This window comes from Xyrauchen texanus, chromosome 50, assembly GCF_025860055.1.
Source record: "Xyrauchen texanus isolate HMW12.3.18 chromosome 50, RBS_HiC_50CHRs, whole genome shotgun sequence".
In the NCBI taxonomy this organism is placed as follows: Eukaryota; Metazoa; Chordata; class Actinopteri; order Cypriniformes; family Catostomidae; genus Xyrauchen; species Xyrauchen texanus.
The window spans coordinates 2,911,675-2,929,379 of NC_068325.1; the positions used below are offsets into that span (position 1 = coordinate 2,911,675).

The window sequence follows — 17,705 nt, forward strand, 5'->3', positions numbered from 1 at the left end:
AGTATTGTGTAGGGGACGCTTTTCTTTAATTTACACTGACAATAATTGTATTGTTCCAATTGATGTATATTTCTTATTTCTCCACTAAGAGAGTTTTGTATGTTTTTTCTTGTAAAAAAAAAAAAAAATGTTCCCGCTTTCTGTCTGTTCTCGTCCAACAACAGCCAATCACGAGAGATTCGAAGAGATGCAGCCAATCAATACAGTATTTGGTCAGCAGCCAATAGCATTTGTTAACAGAAAGGATTGGGCCCCGCCCACTAATCCTTTAGTGTCGGTATATATATATATATATATATATATATATATATATATATATATATATATATATATATATATATATATATATATATATAGATCAGTGACCCCGCCCCTGAGTATCAAAACCGACTTGTGAGAAAATAACTCGCGCGTGTGGGACTTGTTCATTTGTGTGCACAATCATATTTTTTGTGCTCGAGTTTGTGATTTGCAAGTTCTGCAGGTTTAAATTTTATGTGCGAGCTGTGTCGTGGTGCTCACTGTTGAAATTCACTTGCGCGCTGTGTTTATGCGCTTGCGCTGTTTTGTCCAACTTTTAACGTCATATTTGACGCTCTCGCCGCCTCTGGTCTGAACGCACGGTTACACAACTCTGTACATTGAACTTTATTCAAACACATGTAAAGGGCGGACACTATGAAAATGCAAATGAGACGCGGTGACGTCAATGAAACTACTAGTTAGCAACAGTTCAGCGGCTGCACGTCCTGCACTAGCTTCAAAACTCCTTTCGACTAGTTCAGCAACATTCCTAACGCAGGTATGAAAGATGTTAGCTCTTATTCCCAATCCGATATTTTGTCGCTCTCACGGATTTTACTTCATTTACTGTAGTCTCTTTGTACGATACAGACAGGTCGCGCTGTTGAATGCGATTTCAGATAAAACTGAATATGAAAAGTGCCTACATGAATTGCATGCGCAGAGTAAGATTTGTGAAAGCAAATCAAACTGAATAAAAAGTTCAATATTTAAGAGAGGAGATATATATATACCCAGAGAAACGACGCCGAGCCATATGAAGAATAAGCTGTCTGTCACGTTATTAAACCAATCAGGTCAGAGTAAACTGGTCAAGGAAAACCTAATTCTAGAAAGACCCGCCTTCCCCCTCGCGTTTTCCAAACTCTTTTCAGCGAGAGATTCTTGTCAAACGTTACGGATGGGCTATACCACTTATTTTTCTTTTCGATCCGATACCAATAATTTAAAGTCCAATATCGTCGATAATGTTTTTATAAAAATAATATTTTTAGTCATTATTCAAGTCATTCTTTTTTTTTTTTGCCTAAACAGAAAATTATATTGTAAACCATAGTTACCACACAATTAACAATGGTTACTACAAAATATTAATATTTTATTAATATATATATATATATATATATATATATATATATATATATATATATATATATATATATATATATATATTTATTACTTATTAACAACAATTATACACAATTCTAAAAATAAGAAATGTCACCTTTATATTTGTTGTTATTTTAGCGTGACGTTACTCCAGAAGCAGTGGTGTAGTCCTGTCTGAAGAGGTGGGCATACTGTGAATTTATAAAAAACGCATTCACCCGATCACTAAAATGTATTTACATTTATATAGTTCATGTAAAATGTGTAAGAATGTAAGTTTCTTGCTGGCATGGTGTAGAGTACACTGCTAATATAATTGGGTATTTAAATAAAAAGGTGTCATTATTGTTATTTACTATGCAAATTGTTTATACTTTATTATTATTGTAACTAATAAACTATTTCATAATAAACAATAAACTGTTAAGCATTAATATGAATGTAGTAATGTTCACGTTAACAGGTTAACTTATATTACCATTTATAGCCTACATAAAACGTTTATTTATTATGTGCTTTTCTGTGTAGAGTGAATTTTTTTTCCTACTTAGAAATATAAATATAACTTATTTGATATCACGAGAAAAAGACACCATGGACAGCAATTAGGGGTGCAATAACATGCAGTATTTTCATAAAGTTTAATTGCATAAGTTACATTTAAATGTACATGTATATATTTACGTTTAGCAGGGAAATAAATATAAAGTGCAAATGATAGTTTCTCCAGGGATGCTTGTGTGTCAGATGCTGGAAATGTCCCGCCCCTTACTGAAAAGGAAAATATGATTGGTTAGCAAATCCCCAAGCCCGTCTGAAATGAACATTCTGATTGGTGGATCAGATTAGTCTGACTGTCTGTATTGCCAGTGCATCTCTGTGTGCATTTAGAGAGAGAATCTCTGTACATTTAAAAAAATTATAATAATAAAACACAATTCACTCAACGGTGCTGTTGCATCGCGTTATTAGATTGAAAAAGTTCCAGGTCAAAAGTTTGTTGTTCTGGCGGCCACACGTATCTTCAGTTATTTCAGGTGGGCATACAACGTATATATATGCTCTAGACTACACACCGGAAGCTATTTCTCTGATTTTCTATCATTACCTCTACAAGGCACTGATCCCTCTTGTTTGAATGAGTATTGTGACGTAACAAGCACTTGTCTGCTTGTGTCTTTCAGCGTTCATGAATGTTAAGATGAGTGGAAGACGAAACAGTTCCCATCCTCCTAATATAGCCTAATCCGTTTTATTTCACTTTGAAGCTTATGACTGTCCCTATATAAAAAATAAATTTTTTAGAATCAATATTTTTGTGTGAGTATCGATATTTTTTATACAGCATCAGTATCAGAAGTATCGATACTTTTAGGATCGATCCACCCATCCCTACCAAATGTGTCATTGCAACAATAGGAAGACAAAACCGTGTATATCGGATTATTTCTGGAAAATATTTATGCCACAAACACAAGTTATTTACACATTTGCAGTAGTTACATTTTTTTGGTTTGCAATGTTTTTGGCCATGTTTAGGCAGTGTAAGAAGAAAAAAGGAAGACAGAAGAATACACACCAAATTTACTTTGTGTTAATATGCAATTACAGATTCACAACACATGAATTACACTTAAGCAAAGTGTTAAAGTATTGCTAATATTTTTTCTTAAGTTAGCAATTTGCTTTATACCTTTACAAAATGCATGCAAATTATTTTTACACTTGAAATGTGATTTATGCTTTCACAACTCTTTTAGGCACAATTTTACCTTCATAAAGGAATTCATTCAACGAGAAGCTTGAGACTTTCATGAATGCCACCACAGGCTTTCTAGCAAATTAGTCCACTGTCGGCCATCTTTGGAACACTCTCGGTACGCTATTTTCAGTCATGAAAGTGCAGCTCCTATCTACTTGAATGGAGAAAGAACAAAATTTCAAAAACGGTTTGTCAATATTACGATCAAAGAACATATTTTAAAACAGTAGTAAAATCTGACAATATGGAATCATTAATTGTGATTCTTTACTACATATTACACAAAAAAACACACGCTATTTTCCATGCTAGTATAGCTAATGCACATTCGCGTTCTAAAGTTGATTGACAGGTGATGTCTGCATCCAGAAGGCGATTAGCTCTTTTAACTGTAAGGCGGCTTAATGAACATTTAACATACAAGTTGATTTTGAAAATGGTTACAAGAGAGGGAGAAAGTGTGTGTGTGATAACCCAGCAATAATTTCTAAATAAGAGCACTATAATGCTATGCTTATTCTTTTATAAAATATACTGCACAAACAACACTCATTGAAATGTTAAAGACAGAGTATCTGTTATGTTGATGTTCATCAGCCTACATAAAAGAAATGTAAAACAATCAATAAATTCTTATATTTTAAAAACCTAGTAAATACAAATGTGAGTTTTGATTTCTCGCGCAGCCTTAAAGGGTTTGTTCACCCAAAAAGGAAAATTCTCTCATCTATTACTGGCCCTCATGCAAAGTCAAGTGGTTTTATTGTCATTCAACCATATACAGTTAGTACAGAAACGAGACAACGTTCCTCCAGGACCATGGTGCTACATAAAACAACATAGGACAAACCCAGAACCACATGAGACTACACAACTAAATAAAATACCTATATAAAATACCTATATATACCTATATAGCTATATAAAGTGCACGTGCAAACGTGCAAAAATTACGGGACAGTACAAGAAATTACTAAAAGAAACTGGACAATAGGCACAGTGTGAGACAGTGCAGCGCCGACCAGTACACAGTAGTGCAAAACGTTTCTAAAATGTAAACATAGCATACTATGAGATGGTGTTCTATGCACATAGGAGTTATTGAGGTAGCAGCCAGGTATAAAGTGACAATGAATTAAAGTGCAACTCTGGCGTGTGTGTGTTGCGTGCGTGCGTGCGTCCGTCCGTCCGTCCAGTCTTTGAGTATTGAGGAGTCTGATGGCTTGGGGGAAGAAGCTGTTACACAGTCTGGCCGTGAGGGCACGAATGCTTCGGTACCTCTTGCCAGACGGCAGGAGGGTAAAGAGTTTGTGTGAGGGGTGTGTGGGGTCGTCCACAATGCTGGTTGCTTTGCGAAAGCAGCGTTTTATGTAAATGTCTTTGATGGAAGGAAGAGAGACCCCGATGATCTTCTCAGCTGTCCTCACTATCCTCTGCAGGGCTTTGCGGTCCGAATCTGGCCATTTCAGATGATTCTCTTTCTTCTGCAGAATACAAAGATTTTTAGAAGAATATTTCAGCTCTGTAGGTCCATACAATGCAAGTGAATGTTGACAAATTTTTAAGCTCCAAAAAGCACACAAAGGCAGCTTAAATGTAATCTGTAAAACACAAGTGGTTTAATCATTGTTTTCTGAAGCGATCCAATCAGTTTTGTTTGAGAACAGACCAAAATATATCTCCTTTTTCACTATAAATCTTGACATAAGCAGTCTCTTGTGGATCATGATTTCAAGTATATTTTACTTGAATACACATCCTAGCGCCATCTACTGCTATGTGCATGCATTAAGCACTAGGAAGTGTAATTGAGCTTGAAATCATGACTGTGCATACAGCGATCAGCTACAACATTAAAACAACCTGTCTTAATATCGTGTAGGTCTCACTTGTGCCGGCAAAACAGCTCTGACCATCAAGGCATGGACTCCACTAGACCTCCTGAAGGTGTCCTGTGGCACAACTATATCTGGCACAAAGATGTTAGCAGCAGATTCTTTAACCCTTATATAATGAACCATCACACATGTATAATAACCAAAGTACCACAGTAAAAAAGTTTACAGCTCTTGTACTCACAGTCAATACATCAAACATCATCTTCCTCTGATGTGTGCTGCCATTTGTTTACATTAGTAGCGGTTGTCATTCGTCAAACAAACTACTCAAAGAGTCTTTTCAAGTGCTTAATGTTTATTTTATGTAACAAACTGTCACAAATTGTCACAAAAGTACCACAATATCTAAATGCGATCATCCCATGCATGCAGCCACATCTACTGATTAGGTGCAGATGAGGTTTTCATTCACACAACAGTCTTTTCAGGCATATAATACGCTCACAGTGAAAAAATGCTGATCGTGGGTAATTATCCGATGCACGCAGCCAAACATTAACAAAAATACTCGTCTACAGTCTTTCCCCCTCTAAACGATGCACATGCACCCTTCCATCCACATGATATAAAAGAAAATGTGATTCATCAGACCAAGTCACCTTCTTCCATTGCTCCATGGTCCAGTTCTAACGCTCACATGCCCATTGTAGACGCTTTCGGCATCGGACGGGGCCAGCATGGGCACTCTGACTGGTCTGGACTACGCAGCCTCATACGCAGCAAGCTGCGATGCACTGTGTGTTCTGACACCTTTCATATCATGGTCAGCATAACGTTTTTCAGCAATTTGTGCTACAGCAACTCTGTAACACACCTCTCCACGGAGCGAAGGACGACACAGGAAACAGGGCTTCCACTTCAGTGGTAAGACTTTTAATGAATAAACTTTTAGCCCTTACAGCTTCACAATCACAATAGCTTTTCAGCTTCACAGTCAATAAACAGCTTTACAGTCAATAATCATTTTCAGAACAGCTTTTCTTTGTCCCTGACTCTCTCTCCCCTGGAGGTTCTGTGGCTGCTTTTTATGCTGCTCTCCCCGTGCTCACTGAAATTAGAGACAGATGTTAGACATAATTTAGCTCAGGTGCAAGTGCCCTTACCGCTTTCTCTTCCGGACGGGTGCTTGACCACGCCCCCGCTGCCACAAGCTCTTCTGTGGGATCAGACCAGACGGGCTTGCCTTCCCTCCCCACATGAATCAATGAGCCTTGTGCGCCCATGACCCTGTCACCAGTTCACCGGTTGCCCTTCCTTGAAATACTTTTGGTAGGTACTTACCACTGCATACTGGGAACACCCCACAAGACCTGCTGTTTTGGAGATGCTCTGACCCAGTTGTCTAGCCATCATAATTTGGCCCTTGTCAAAGTCACTCAGATCCTTACGCTTGCCCATTTTTCCTGCTTCCAATACATGAATTTCAAGAACTGACTGTTCACTTGCTAATATATCCCAACCCTTTGACAGGTGCCATTGTAACGATATAATCAATGTTGTTCACTTCACCTGTCAGTGGTTATAATGTTGTGGCTGATCAGTGTAGAGACTGCAATAGAGCGCAACAGTGCCCGCACATTTTTTCAGCCATCTGGGTTCTGGAAGTATTTTTCCCATTAATTTCTTCCATAGACTTTTAATAAACTCCCTTATAAAAGAGTCGTGAGCCATGAACCAAACCAACCAGCTCCGATGTGAATCACAAACATTGCGTAGTTTATGGGTGATGGGTGACTGTCTCGATTACGTCATGGACAGGACGCCATGAGAGTAGGCAGTCACTCCGAGGCACATTTGTGGGTTTCGTTGGCATCTGTTCTCTGATTGGTGGATCTTTCTCTGCTGTAATATGGATAATGTAGATGTTTATCATGAATTCCGCTATCAAACATGATTTTTAAACAATGAAGTTGAGATAATGCAGCCGGATTGCTTCAGCGGGAGCTTATACAATCGAGGAACAATCTTGTAGCTCACGGTAGTTTATTTGTAAATGTTGAAAATCAATTAGTCTATGGGATAAATTAAAGTGACTTTTACTTCCAGACTGTTTTGCGTTCTATTGCAAGATGTACAGTCACATTTTTGGTTTAATATTTTGGTCTGTTCTCACCCAAAACTGATTAGATTGCTTCAGAAGACATGAATTAAATCACTGGAGTCTTATGGATTACTTATTTGCTGCCTTCATGTGCTTTTTAGGGCTTCAAATTTTGGTCACCATTCACTTGCATTGTATGGACCTACAGAGTTGAGATATTCCAAAAATCTTTGTGTTCTGCAAAAGAAAGAAAGTCATACACATCTGGGATGGCATTTAGATTTTTGGATGAACTATCCCTTAATAAAAATAAATTCCACATAAAATAGTTTGTTAGTGTATATTACAATAAATTAATGTTGTCAGCCCTTATGAAAATTAACCACAGATTTACTATAGTAATATTGTAGTAACCATGGTCTTCTGTTTTTTCCTTCTCAGTCATGTCAACGAAAGAATCAAAGCCAAATCTCAGCCATGACCAAGTTACAGAGATAGTGAAACAACTCTTTGGTTTAACTACATCCACCATTCATCCATTGCCCAGTTATGATGATCAGAACATTTATGTGGCCTCTAGTGAAGGTGGCGAGTACGTTCTGAAGGTTATGAACTCTGTAGATAGTCAAAATTTCACTCTTCTAGAACTGCAAACTCACGCTATGAACTTCTTACACCAGAGAGGACTTCCAGCCCAGACCGCTTTACCCAACCTGAATGGCCAACTCTTGAGTTTGGAAGAAATTGGTAAGAGGAAACATGTATATTTTAACTCACCAGAACTGCACAGCTGAAAATTCTGTTATAATTTACTGACCCTCATGTGAACCCAAACTGGAATGACTTGTGTGGAGCACAAAAAGAGAGTTTAGCAGAATTTACTCCTGCTGCTCCATTCCATACAATGAAAGTGAATTGTAAAGGGGGCTGTTGAGCTCCGAAAAAAGCACCAAAATAATTTAAATGTATTCTTTCCAACTGAAAAAGTAGAAGTCAATATATTGTTTATTTTATCATATAACAAGCCAACAGATGACAGCAATCCAGTTTGCAATTGAGTTCGTCAATTTGTCCTGTCTCACTGATTTTCAGCATCATAAACACTGCGTTTTTAAGAAGTGGTGTAAAGTTAGAAGTAGCTGAATAAAAATCGCATCTTGAGATTCCTGCATTCTGTTGTGCTTCATTCAGCTGTCAAGAACGCATCCTGTGTGGGCCACTGTCATTCTGTGGCTGCGCTGCTTGTGAGGTTTGTTGAGGTGCGCTGACTGCCCCCTACTGACGTGGCTTGTAAAAACACTAATTTACATGTAGAAAAATAAACACTTTTATTATGGAATTTTACGTTTGTGTCAGGGGGCATTATTTTTTATTAATTATTTGCACTAAATGAATGCATTAAATCGACAACCCTAACGCAAAAAGATTTTTGATAGCTACGGCAGAATATGGAAACATTTTCAGTGAACAATAACTTTGATTTAATTTGGTTCTTCACAAAGTTATCATATAACTTCAGAAGACTTGGAATGTAGCATTGTTTAAACTCCTTTTATGGTGCTGTAACCCGCACACACACACACAAGATGAGACAGTCACAATGTATATCAAAACTGCGTTTATTTGCAGGCAAACAAAAGTACAGCACGGAAAATCCAGAAGGAGAATGGTCAGGGTAGCGTAGGGTCAAAAGCCGGGGAATCAAAGAGAGTAAAGGGGGCAAATCCGGGAGAGTAGTCGAGGGGAGCGAGGGTGAAAGCCGGGGTAAACAGGATCGAGAGGCGGGTAAACTTACAAAGGGAGTAGTCAGGGGTACTAGGGGAACGAGGAGCTGGCAAGCTAAGGGGGTAATCAAGAGGAGTTCAAGAGGGAATCAAAACTAGACGAGACTAGCGGGGGCAAAGACATGGGAAACTAAATACAATAACCAACAACCGTGAGACGAAAGGGTAGTGATATATATAGGGGCGAGTGCAGGTGTAAACGATGACAGGTGATGAGACGAGTGCAGGTGAAACTAATGTGCAGGAGTGCAGATGACGCGAGTGCAGGTGGTCATAATGTTCTGGGGGATTGGAAACGCGTGAGGGACTCGAGGAAGGGAGATTGCCTACGAGCATGTGAGCGAGTAGGAGCAAAGTGGGCATGAGGGCTCGAGCGAGCAAAAAGAGCGTGAAAAGCTTGAGGGGGCGAGGGAGTGAGGTCGAGGGAGTGTGTGTGTGCGACGAAGCGGGAATGGGGCAGAGGAGCGGGGTTCGTGACAGTACTCCCCCCTCTGAATAGGACGGCTCCTGACGGCAGGATGATCCCAACAAACAAAAAAAACCCCTGAACAGACAACCCACAAAACACACAAACAAAATTGAGGGCAGTCCAAGGGGCACAGAGGGAAATGAGACAGTCCATGGGGTCAATGGGCAGTTTCAAGGCAAGATCAGGGGGAACATAGCGGACAGGCGGGTGGTCGGGAGATCTAGGGGGCAGCCATAGGGCAGAGGCTGGATCAGGGGGTCTGGAAGGCGACTGGAGGACAAGGACTGGGTCCGGGGGTCTGGAAGGTGACCACCGGACAGGAACAGGGTCAGGAGGCCAGGGAAGAGGCCACAGGACCTTGAGGGAAGAGGCCTTGGGAGGCTCATGAGGCGGAGGCCGTGAGGGCTCTGAGGGGCGAGCAGAGGCTGGCAGAGCCGTGGAAGACTCTGGGGGCAGAGCAGAACCCGGCAGAGCCGTGGATGACTTTGGGGGTGGAGCAGAACCCGGCAGAGCCGTGGAAGACTCTGGGGGCGGAGCAGAACCCGGCAGAGCCGTGGAAGACTCTGGGGGCGGAGCAGAACCCGGCAAAGCCGTGGAAGACTCTGAGGGAACCTCTGCGGTCTTGAGCACAAGACGAGACTGGGGAGAAGGGGCCCTCTTCCTTCTCTTACGTCTTCAGCCAACAGGGGACGTGGCCATGGGGACGGTCGAGGCTACAGGCGCTGGCTCTGGGGCGGTCGAGGCTACAGGCGCTGGCTCGCCGACCGTGGCAGACATGGGCGCTGGCTCGCCGGCCGTGGCGGGCATGGGCGCTGGCTCGTTGGCCGTGGCGGGCATGGGCGCTGGCTCGTTTGCCGTGGCGGGCATGGGCGCTGGCTCGTTGGCCGTGCGGGCATGGGCGCTGGCTCGTTGGCCGTGGCAGGCATGGGCGTTGACTTGCTGGCCGTGCCAGGCTTCGAGACTGGGGCCGTGACAGGCTTCGGGACTGGGGCCGTGACAGGCCTCGGGACTGGGGCCGTGTCAGGCTTCGGTACTGGGGCCGTGACAGGCTTCGGGACGGGGGCCGTGACAGGCTTCGGGACGAGGGCCGTGACAGGCTTCGAGACTGGGGCCGTGACAGGCCTCGGGACTGGGGCCGTGTAAGGCTTTGGGACTAGGGCCGTGTAAGGCTTCGGGACGGGGGCCGTGGTAGGCTTCAAGACGGGGGCCGTGGTAGGCTTCAAGACGGGGACCGTGGTATGGAGCGCTGGTTCAGTGTCTGCCTCCCCCACAGTAAACGAGGAACCAGCGCACAGTAGGGCGAGTTCAATAAACTGAGCCAGGTTGAGAGAGCAGCGACCACCAGGCATGAATGATGAGGCTGGCTCATTCAGTCCAAATTGAAAAATGTCTTTCAGAGCCACCTCATCAAAATTCACCTGGTTGGCCAGGGCACAAAAATCAACCACATAAGCCTCCAAGGGTTGACTCCCCTGACGCAAAACCAAGAGTCGGGCTGCTGGCTCCATAATGTCAAGGGCGGGGTTATGAGTTACACAACCGCTGCCTTGCATGAAAAACCCTTGGTTAGCGTCAGAAGAGCCATAAAACCTCTCCGGGGATGGAGAGCATACGGCGCTCGCGGATGCATGGAGAGCATCAACGGGCTCAGGGGCAGACACAGGTGAAACAGGGTGAAATGAATCAGACATAGCACATACCTGCTGCCCCTGGGCCGCGAGCGCTTGGTCAAGTGTCCAAACAGTAGCTCCTCGCGCTGAATGTGACGTGTATCTCCGCTCTAGTGAGCTGCGCGAATCCTCCGCGTGATACATTGTGACTGTCTATGGTGAGGTTGGTTATTCTGTAACCCGCACACACACACACACAAGATGAGACAGTCACAATGTATATCAAAACTGCGTTTATTTGCAGGCAAACAAAAGTACAGCACGGAAAATCCAGAGGGAGAATGGTCAGGGTAGCGTAGGGTCAAAAGCCGGGGAATCAAAGAGAGTAAAGGGGGCAAATCCGGGAGAGTAGTCGAGGGGAGCGAGGGTGAAAGCCGGGGTAAACAGGATCGAGAGGCGGGTAAACTTACAAAGGGAGTAGTCAGGGGTACTAGGGGAACGAGGAGCTGGCAAGCTAAGGGGGTAATCAAGGGGAGTTCAAGAGGGAATCAAAACTAGATGAGACTAGCGGGGGCAAAGACACGGGAAACTAAATACAATAACCAACAACCGTGAGACGAAAGGGTAGTGATATATATAGGGGCGAGTGCAGGTGTAAACCATGACAGGTGATAAGACGAGTGCAGGTGAAACTAATGTGCAGGAGTGCAGATGACGCGAGTGCAGGTGGTCATAATGTTCTGGGGGATTGGAAACGCGTAAGGGACTCGAGGAAGGGAGATTGCCTACGAGCATGTGAGCGAGTAGGAGCAAAGTGGGCGTGAGGGCTCGAGCGAGCAAAAAGAGTGTGAAAAGCTTGAGGGGGCGGAGCGAGGGAGTGAGGTCGAGGGAGTGTGTGTGTGTGACGAAGCGGGGATGGGGCAGAGGAGCGGGGTTCGTGACAGGTGCTTTTTGTCATTTTTGAAGCTCAACAGCATCCATCCCCATTCATTCCATTGTATGGAAAAGAGTAGCCAGGACATTCTTGGAAATTTGTCCTTTTGTGTTCCACGAAAAAGAAAAAGTCAATTCGGTGAGTAAATGATGATATATTAATGCTATAAAAGGATAGATGGGGAGAATTTAATGGAATTACATTGCAAATCCAATGTTAATTAACACATCTGAGATAATTAAATGTTTTTTGTGCCATAACAGATTGTGGTTATGGCATGCAGAAATATTTGGTCCGCTTGCTCACCTACCTGCCTGGCACTACAATAGCCAAAATAACCAGCAGTCCCGAGATCTTGTATGAGGTTGGGAAAATGGCAGCCACATTGGATAAAGTGTTACTTCAAGTAAAATCTTTACTTTAATCTTATTATCAAGCCTTTACTGGCCTCTGCTCTTTTTTTCTTCACAAATATCCTTTTATTATGCCATCTTTTTGCATTTGTATTCTATTTTACATTTTTTAAAGATGGAGCATCCAAACATCAGTGCCCTCCAGAGAGAGAATTTCAGGTGGAATCTTGGCAGCATTCCTCTCTTAAATCAATATATTCATGTGATGGACGGGGATCCTGTGCAAAAGATTGTTAAAGGTGTTATGGAGCAGTATCAGGCCCAAGTTGTGCCAAAACTAACACTTTTTCGCAAGTGTAAGAATATTTTTTTGGTTTACAGCAGTGGTTCTCAACTGGTATTACTTAGTTGAAAAATGTACATTTATATTTTCACTTAGTCAGTTAGCAGATGCCTTTGTCCAAAGTGATTTACAAATGAGGAACATTGCATGTAATAATGTGTATATATATATATATATATATATATATATATATATATATATATATATATATATATATATTTTTTTTTATTAAATATGAAGTGCCTTTATGGTTGTGGTATGGATGAAAGTGCAGAATGTGTACATTTACTGCTTTATTTATTTTCATCTGTTAAATTAAGCAAATAAATAATAAATGTGCACAACAGTTTGCAGAAATATGTCTAACACCTTAGACTCCCCGTATACATATGTCAGTTATATGAGGAATCATTTGAAAGCTTAGAATATCACCTTTTCAGAGATAACCATAACCTCTGCATGTATGATACTTACAATAACAAAATAAGGCCTCAAACATTCACGTTGCAAATTAGCACACCCTAGAGGTAATGGGGTACAAATATTTATATGAGAAAAAAATCTTTCACATAGAACCTAAATGGACAAATCATATATCAACTGAAAGCTCTCATTCTCACTATATATTTTATGGTCAGACTTTATATTTGGTGGCCTTAACTACTATGTACTTACATTAAATACATACAAGACTATGTATTTATTGTGTAACTACATGTTCTGCAACATGAGGTAAGGGTAGGTTTAGGAGTAAGGTTAGGGGTTATAGTTAAGTTTTGGGGTTAGGGATAAAGTTAACAGTGTAACTACAAGGGGATGTGTAGCTGTATATTGTGTTTGAATGTGAAAGAGAAAATCAGTTTTTTCTAGTGCTTGCTGCCATCTAGTGGAATGAAATACATAAGACGTTTCAAAGTGAGGTATAGTGAACAGAACCAAAATAATTGTTTTGCAAATGTTCAATTAGTCCACCGTATGTGTGAATGGTGAGCTTTATTTGCAGGCGGCAGCCCAAAATGTGTTCAATTAAAATATTGTGTTATAAGCATTTAGCATTGCTTTTCATGACCCTAATAGAACAGGCCTGTGACCCATCAGTTGAGAACCACTGATTTACACATTCCAAGTCAGGTTACACACCCCAAAGTCAATTCAAATGTTACTTCCCTGTTGCAGGCATTAACCATGGAGACCTGAATGACCACAATCTCTTGGTGGAACCCATTGGACCTTCAAGGTACAAGATCTCAGGGATTCTTGACTTTGGAGACATGAGTTGTGGGTATTTAATATTTGAGCTGGCCATCGCAATCATGTACATGATGATTGAAAATTCCAATCCTATAGATGTTGGAAGGCCAGTGGTGGCGGGATGGGAAAGTGTTTTTCCTCTTAACGATGCAGAAAAAGATGCACTCTATTTGCTGGTTTTGGGTCGGTTCTGCCAGTCACTGGTTCTGGCTCGACATGCGGTTATTCAGCAACCAGAAAACACAGAATACCTGATGACGACGGCGAAGACAGGTGTGCACCACCTGTGTCGTCTTTGGGAGTTGGGTAAAGAGGAAGTGGAAAGAATATGGTTCCAGAGTGTTGCACAGTTATAGACCATGACTGATCGCTGCATTGGGGAATATACTATTATGTCTTGCAATACAGGAATAGTCCTCCCAAAAATAAAATTCCTGTTGTTGTTTTCTCACATGTTGTTCCAATTACAGAAATGGTGACGTTTGTAGAAAACTGTTGATTTTAAACCAAACAGTTTGTTTAACACTGATGTCTATTCCATGTTCTCTTGATGTCTGTTTGCTTTTGATCTCAGAACTAATGTGAGCAGATGGCATAGAGGAATAATTTGTATATATTCCTATATCACATACAGTGGCAAGAAAAATATGTTGATTTATCTGCATTTATGAAAAAATGTGTCTTTAAATCTGGTTTGATCTTCATCTAAGTTTTAAAAATGAACAAACAATCTGTTTGAACTAATAACACACAAATTATTGTACTGTACTTGTACATATTTAACACATCATTCAAACATTCACAGTTTAGGTTAGAAAAAGTATGTGAACCCCTAGTCTAATTATGTCAACAAAACCTATGATCAAGAATTGTTGCTTTGCATAAAGCTGGAAAGGGTTATAGTTATCTTGAAGACCTTAGATATCTATCTGTCCACAGTTAGACAAATTGTCTATAAATGGAGATGATTTATTACTGTGGCTACTCTCCCTAGAAGTGGCCGTCCAGCAAGGAATATTTAAAGAGCACACAGAATGCTCAATGAGGTAAAAGAAGAACCCTAGAGGGACAGCTAAATATTTGAAGAATTAATTGGAAATGGTTAAAATCTCTGTGAGTTTACTATACAGAAAACATTAAACAGGCATGGTGTCAATAGCGGGAAATAACAAAGGAAGCCCCTGCTTTCCAACAAAAACATTGCTGTGCACCTGAAGTTTGCCAAAGACCACCTTGACACTCCACAACAAGTTTTTTTGTGAAAAATTCCCAGTGCACTCTTAAATCCTCATGGTGGTGTAGTGACTTGCCTCAATCCGGGTGGCGGAGGACAAATCTCAATTACCTCCGCACCTGAGACCCTCATCTTATCTCGTGGCTTGTTGAGCGCATTACTGCTGTCATTGCACGTATGGAGGCTTCACGCTATTCTGCGCGGCATCCACACACAACTCGCCATGTGCCCCACCAAGAGCGAAAACCATATTATAGTGACCACAAGGAGGTTACCTCATGTGACTCTCCCTAGCAACCGGGCCAATTTGGTTGCTTAGAAGACCTAGCTGGGTCACTGGATTTGAACTCACAACTCCAGGGGTGGTAGTCAGTGTCTTTACTCGCTGAGTTACCCAGGCAAAAATGTTTTGTGGACTGATGAAACTAAGGTTGTATTGTTTGGGAAGAACACTGCGCACTACATTTGACGTAAAAAGGGCACCGCATGCCAACATGAAAATTTCATTCCTATGGTGGAGGGACCATTATGATTTGGTGCTGCTTCGTGGCCTGGACCACTTGCCATTATCAAAGGAACAATGAAAGATATTTACTCCAAGGGTTCACTTACTTTTTACACAACACTGAATGTTAGTGGGATGTGTTCAATAAAGACATGAAAGATTATAATTGTGTGTTGTTAGCTTAAGCAAACAAGTAAAATTGCTTAAATGTGTTAGTTGCCAGAAGAAACATTGTGTGGCAGAGGAATGGACATAATGAAGATACAAAGAATGTAGCCACTATCTGTTTTTTAATCAGAAATGTTTATATGATCTATTATTAAATATTGACCCTTTTAGTATTTCCTTGGCATTTAAAGTAAAATGTAAATCAAAAGTTAATCTTGGAGTCAATACTATTATGTCCTACGGTATGGCCTTTAGTGTGAAACCTGTTAAACATAAATTAAATTGTTTAACAACGTTGTTCTTTCTTTGCTGTCATAAGTGAACAATCAGTTCTCGTAGTGAATGTGTTGAATGCAGGAGTAAAGACCTAAGCGACTTTGACAAAGGCCAAATTGTTATGGCCTGACGACTGGGTCAGAGCATCTCTGAAATGGCAAGGCTTGGGGGGGTGCTCCCAGTCAGCAGTGGTGACTATCTACCAGAGGTCGAGTAAAACCACGAACCGGCAAAAGGGTGTTGGTGCCCAAGTATCATCGATGTGCGAGGGCAACAAAGGCTATCCAATCTTTCTCAAAACTGACAGAAGGTCTACTGTGGCCCAAGTCATTTTAATGGTGGTTATGGGAGGAATGTATCTCAACACACAGTGCATTACGGCCTGCTGCATAGCTGCAGACTGGTCAGTGTGCCCATTATGACACCTGTCCACCATTGAATGCGCCTACAATGGGTACAAAAGCGTCAGAACTGGACCTTGAAGCAGTGGAAGAAGTTTACATGGTCTGATGAGTCCCGTTTTCTTTTACATCATGTGGGTGGCCGTGTACATGTGTGCCGTTTATCTGAGGAAGTGATGGTACCAGGATGAACTGTGGAAAGAACTAGCTGGTGGAGGGAGTGTGAAGCTCTGGGCAATGTTTTGCTGGGAAACCCTGGGTCCGGGAATTCATGTGGATGTCAATTTGACATGTACCACCTACCTAATCATCATTGCAGACCAGGTACAGCCCTTCATGGCAATGGTATTCTCTGATAGCAGTGGCCCCTTTCAGCAGGATAATGCGCCCTGCCACATTGCACACATTGTTTGGGAATGGTTTGAGGAACATGATGAAGAGTTCAAGGTGTTGCCCTTTAGAGAGGGGTGAAATTTCAAGCTGGGAGTCTTGCCCTCATCTAGGCCACACCATAACCCACAACAGATTTTAAAACCACAGACAACCTACTGTAAAGAAACATAAAAAAGCATAATTTACACTACAGAATAATAGAACATATATTGGGAAAGTGATACCTTTGTTCCTTCTGTTTACTTTCAACTTTTAAATTGATCCAAGCTCCTTTCTACAGTATATGACCAAATACAATAGTTAATTAAAGTCGTAATTTTGTTGATCAGCATAGAAAGCTTAACATAGTATATTGTACTACATATATATAATAATGCATTTTCAATAATTATATCCCCATAATATTTAAATACTGTATAACCTTAAAAAATTATAGAAAAATTTCACATGAACAATGGGCCAACTGGGGATTAACAATGACGATATGTGGTGCAAGTTTGTCAATATATGTATATTTTATACAAAATAACTTTATATATCACCATTTATGATGGTTTATGAGGTGCTTTACAGAAGACTCTGTATGTTTATACATATTAATACACTAACTATAATTCAATATGTATACATACTGAAAGAGATACAAATAAATTAACAGAGTAAGAATAAAATACATAGAGACACAGAAATAAAATATGAAAGAAAAAATAAGATAATAAATATAAATGAAAAGAATCAAATCTAAACCTAAGTACAAACACTGCTTTTTGCAAGAACTGCATTTTTTGGTAAGATTTTTGAAATGGAAGGTAAAGAAATATCAACAGCAGTATGATTGTATCACCACTTGATGCCACTGTTACTACATGC

General features: G+C 41.1%; 1 protein-coding gene across 1 annotated transcript; it reads left to right on the forward strand.

Annotated features, from left to right (window-relative positions):
- The first annotated feature begins 679 nt into the window (after window positions 1-679).
- hykk.2 (hydroxylysine kinase, tandem duplicate 2) lies at window positions 680-16,025 on the forward strand. Its single transcript, XM_052124043.1, has 5 exons — window positions 680-802; window positions 7,556-7,861; window positions 12,175-12,317; window positions 12,440-12,620; window positions 13,784-16,025. The coding sequence occupies exons 2-5, from the start codon at window positions 7,558-7,560 to the stop codon at window positions 14,212-14,214; spliced, it is 1,059 nt and encodes a 352-aa protein (XP_051980003.1). The 5' UTR covers window positions 680-802; window positions 7,556-7,557; the 3' UTR covers window positions 14,215-16,025.
- The last annotated feature ends 1,680 nt before the right edge of the window (window positions 16,026-17,705 follow it).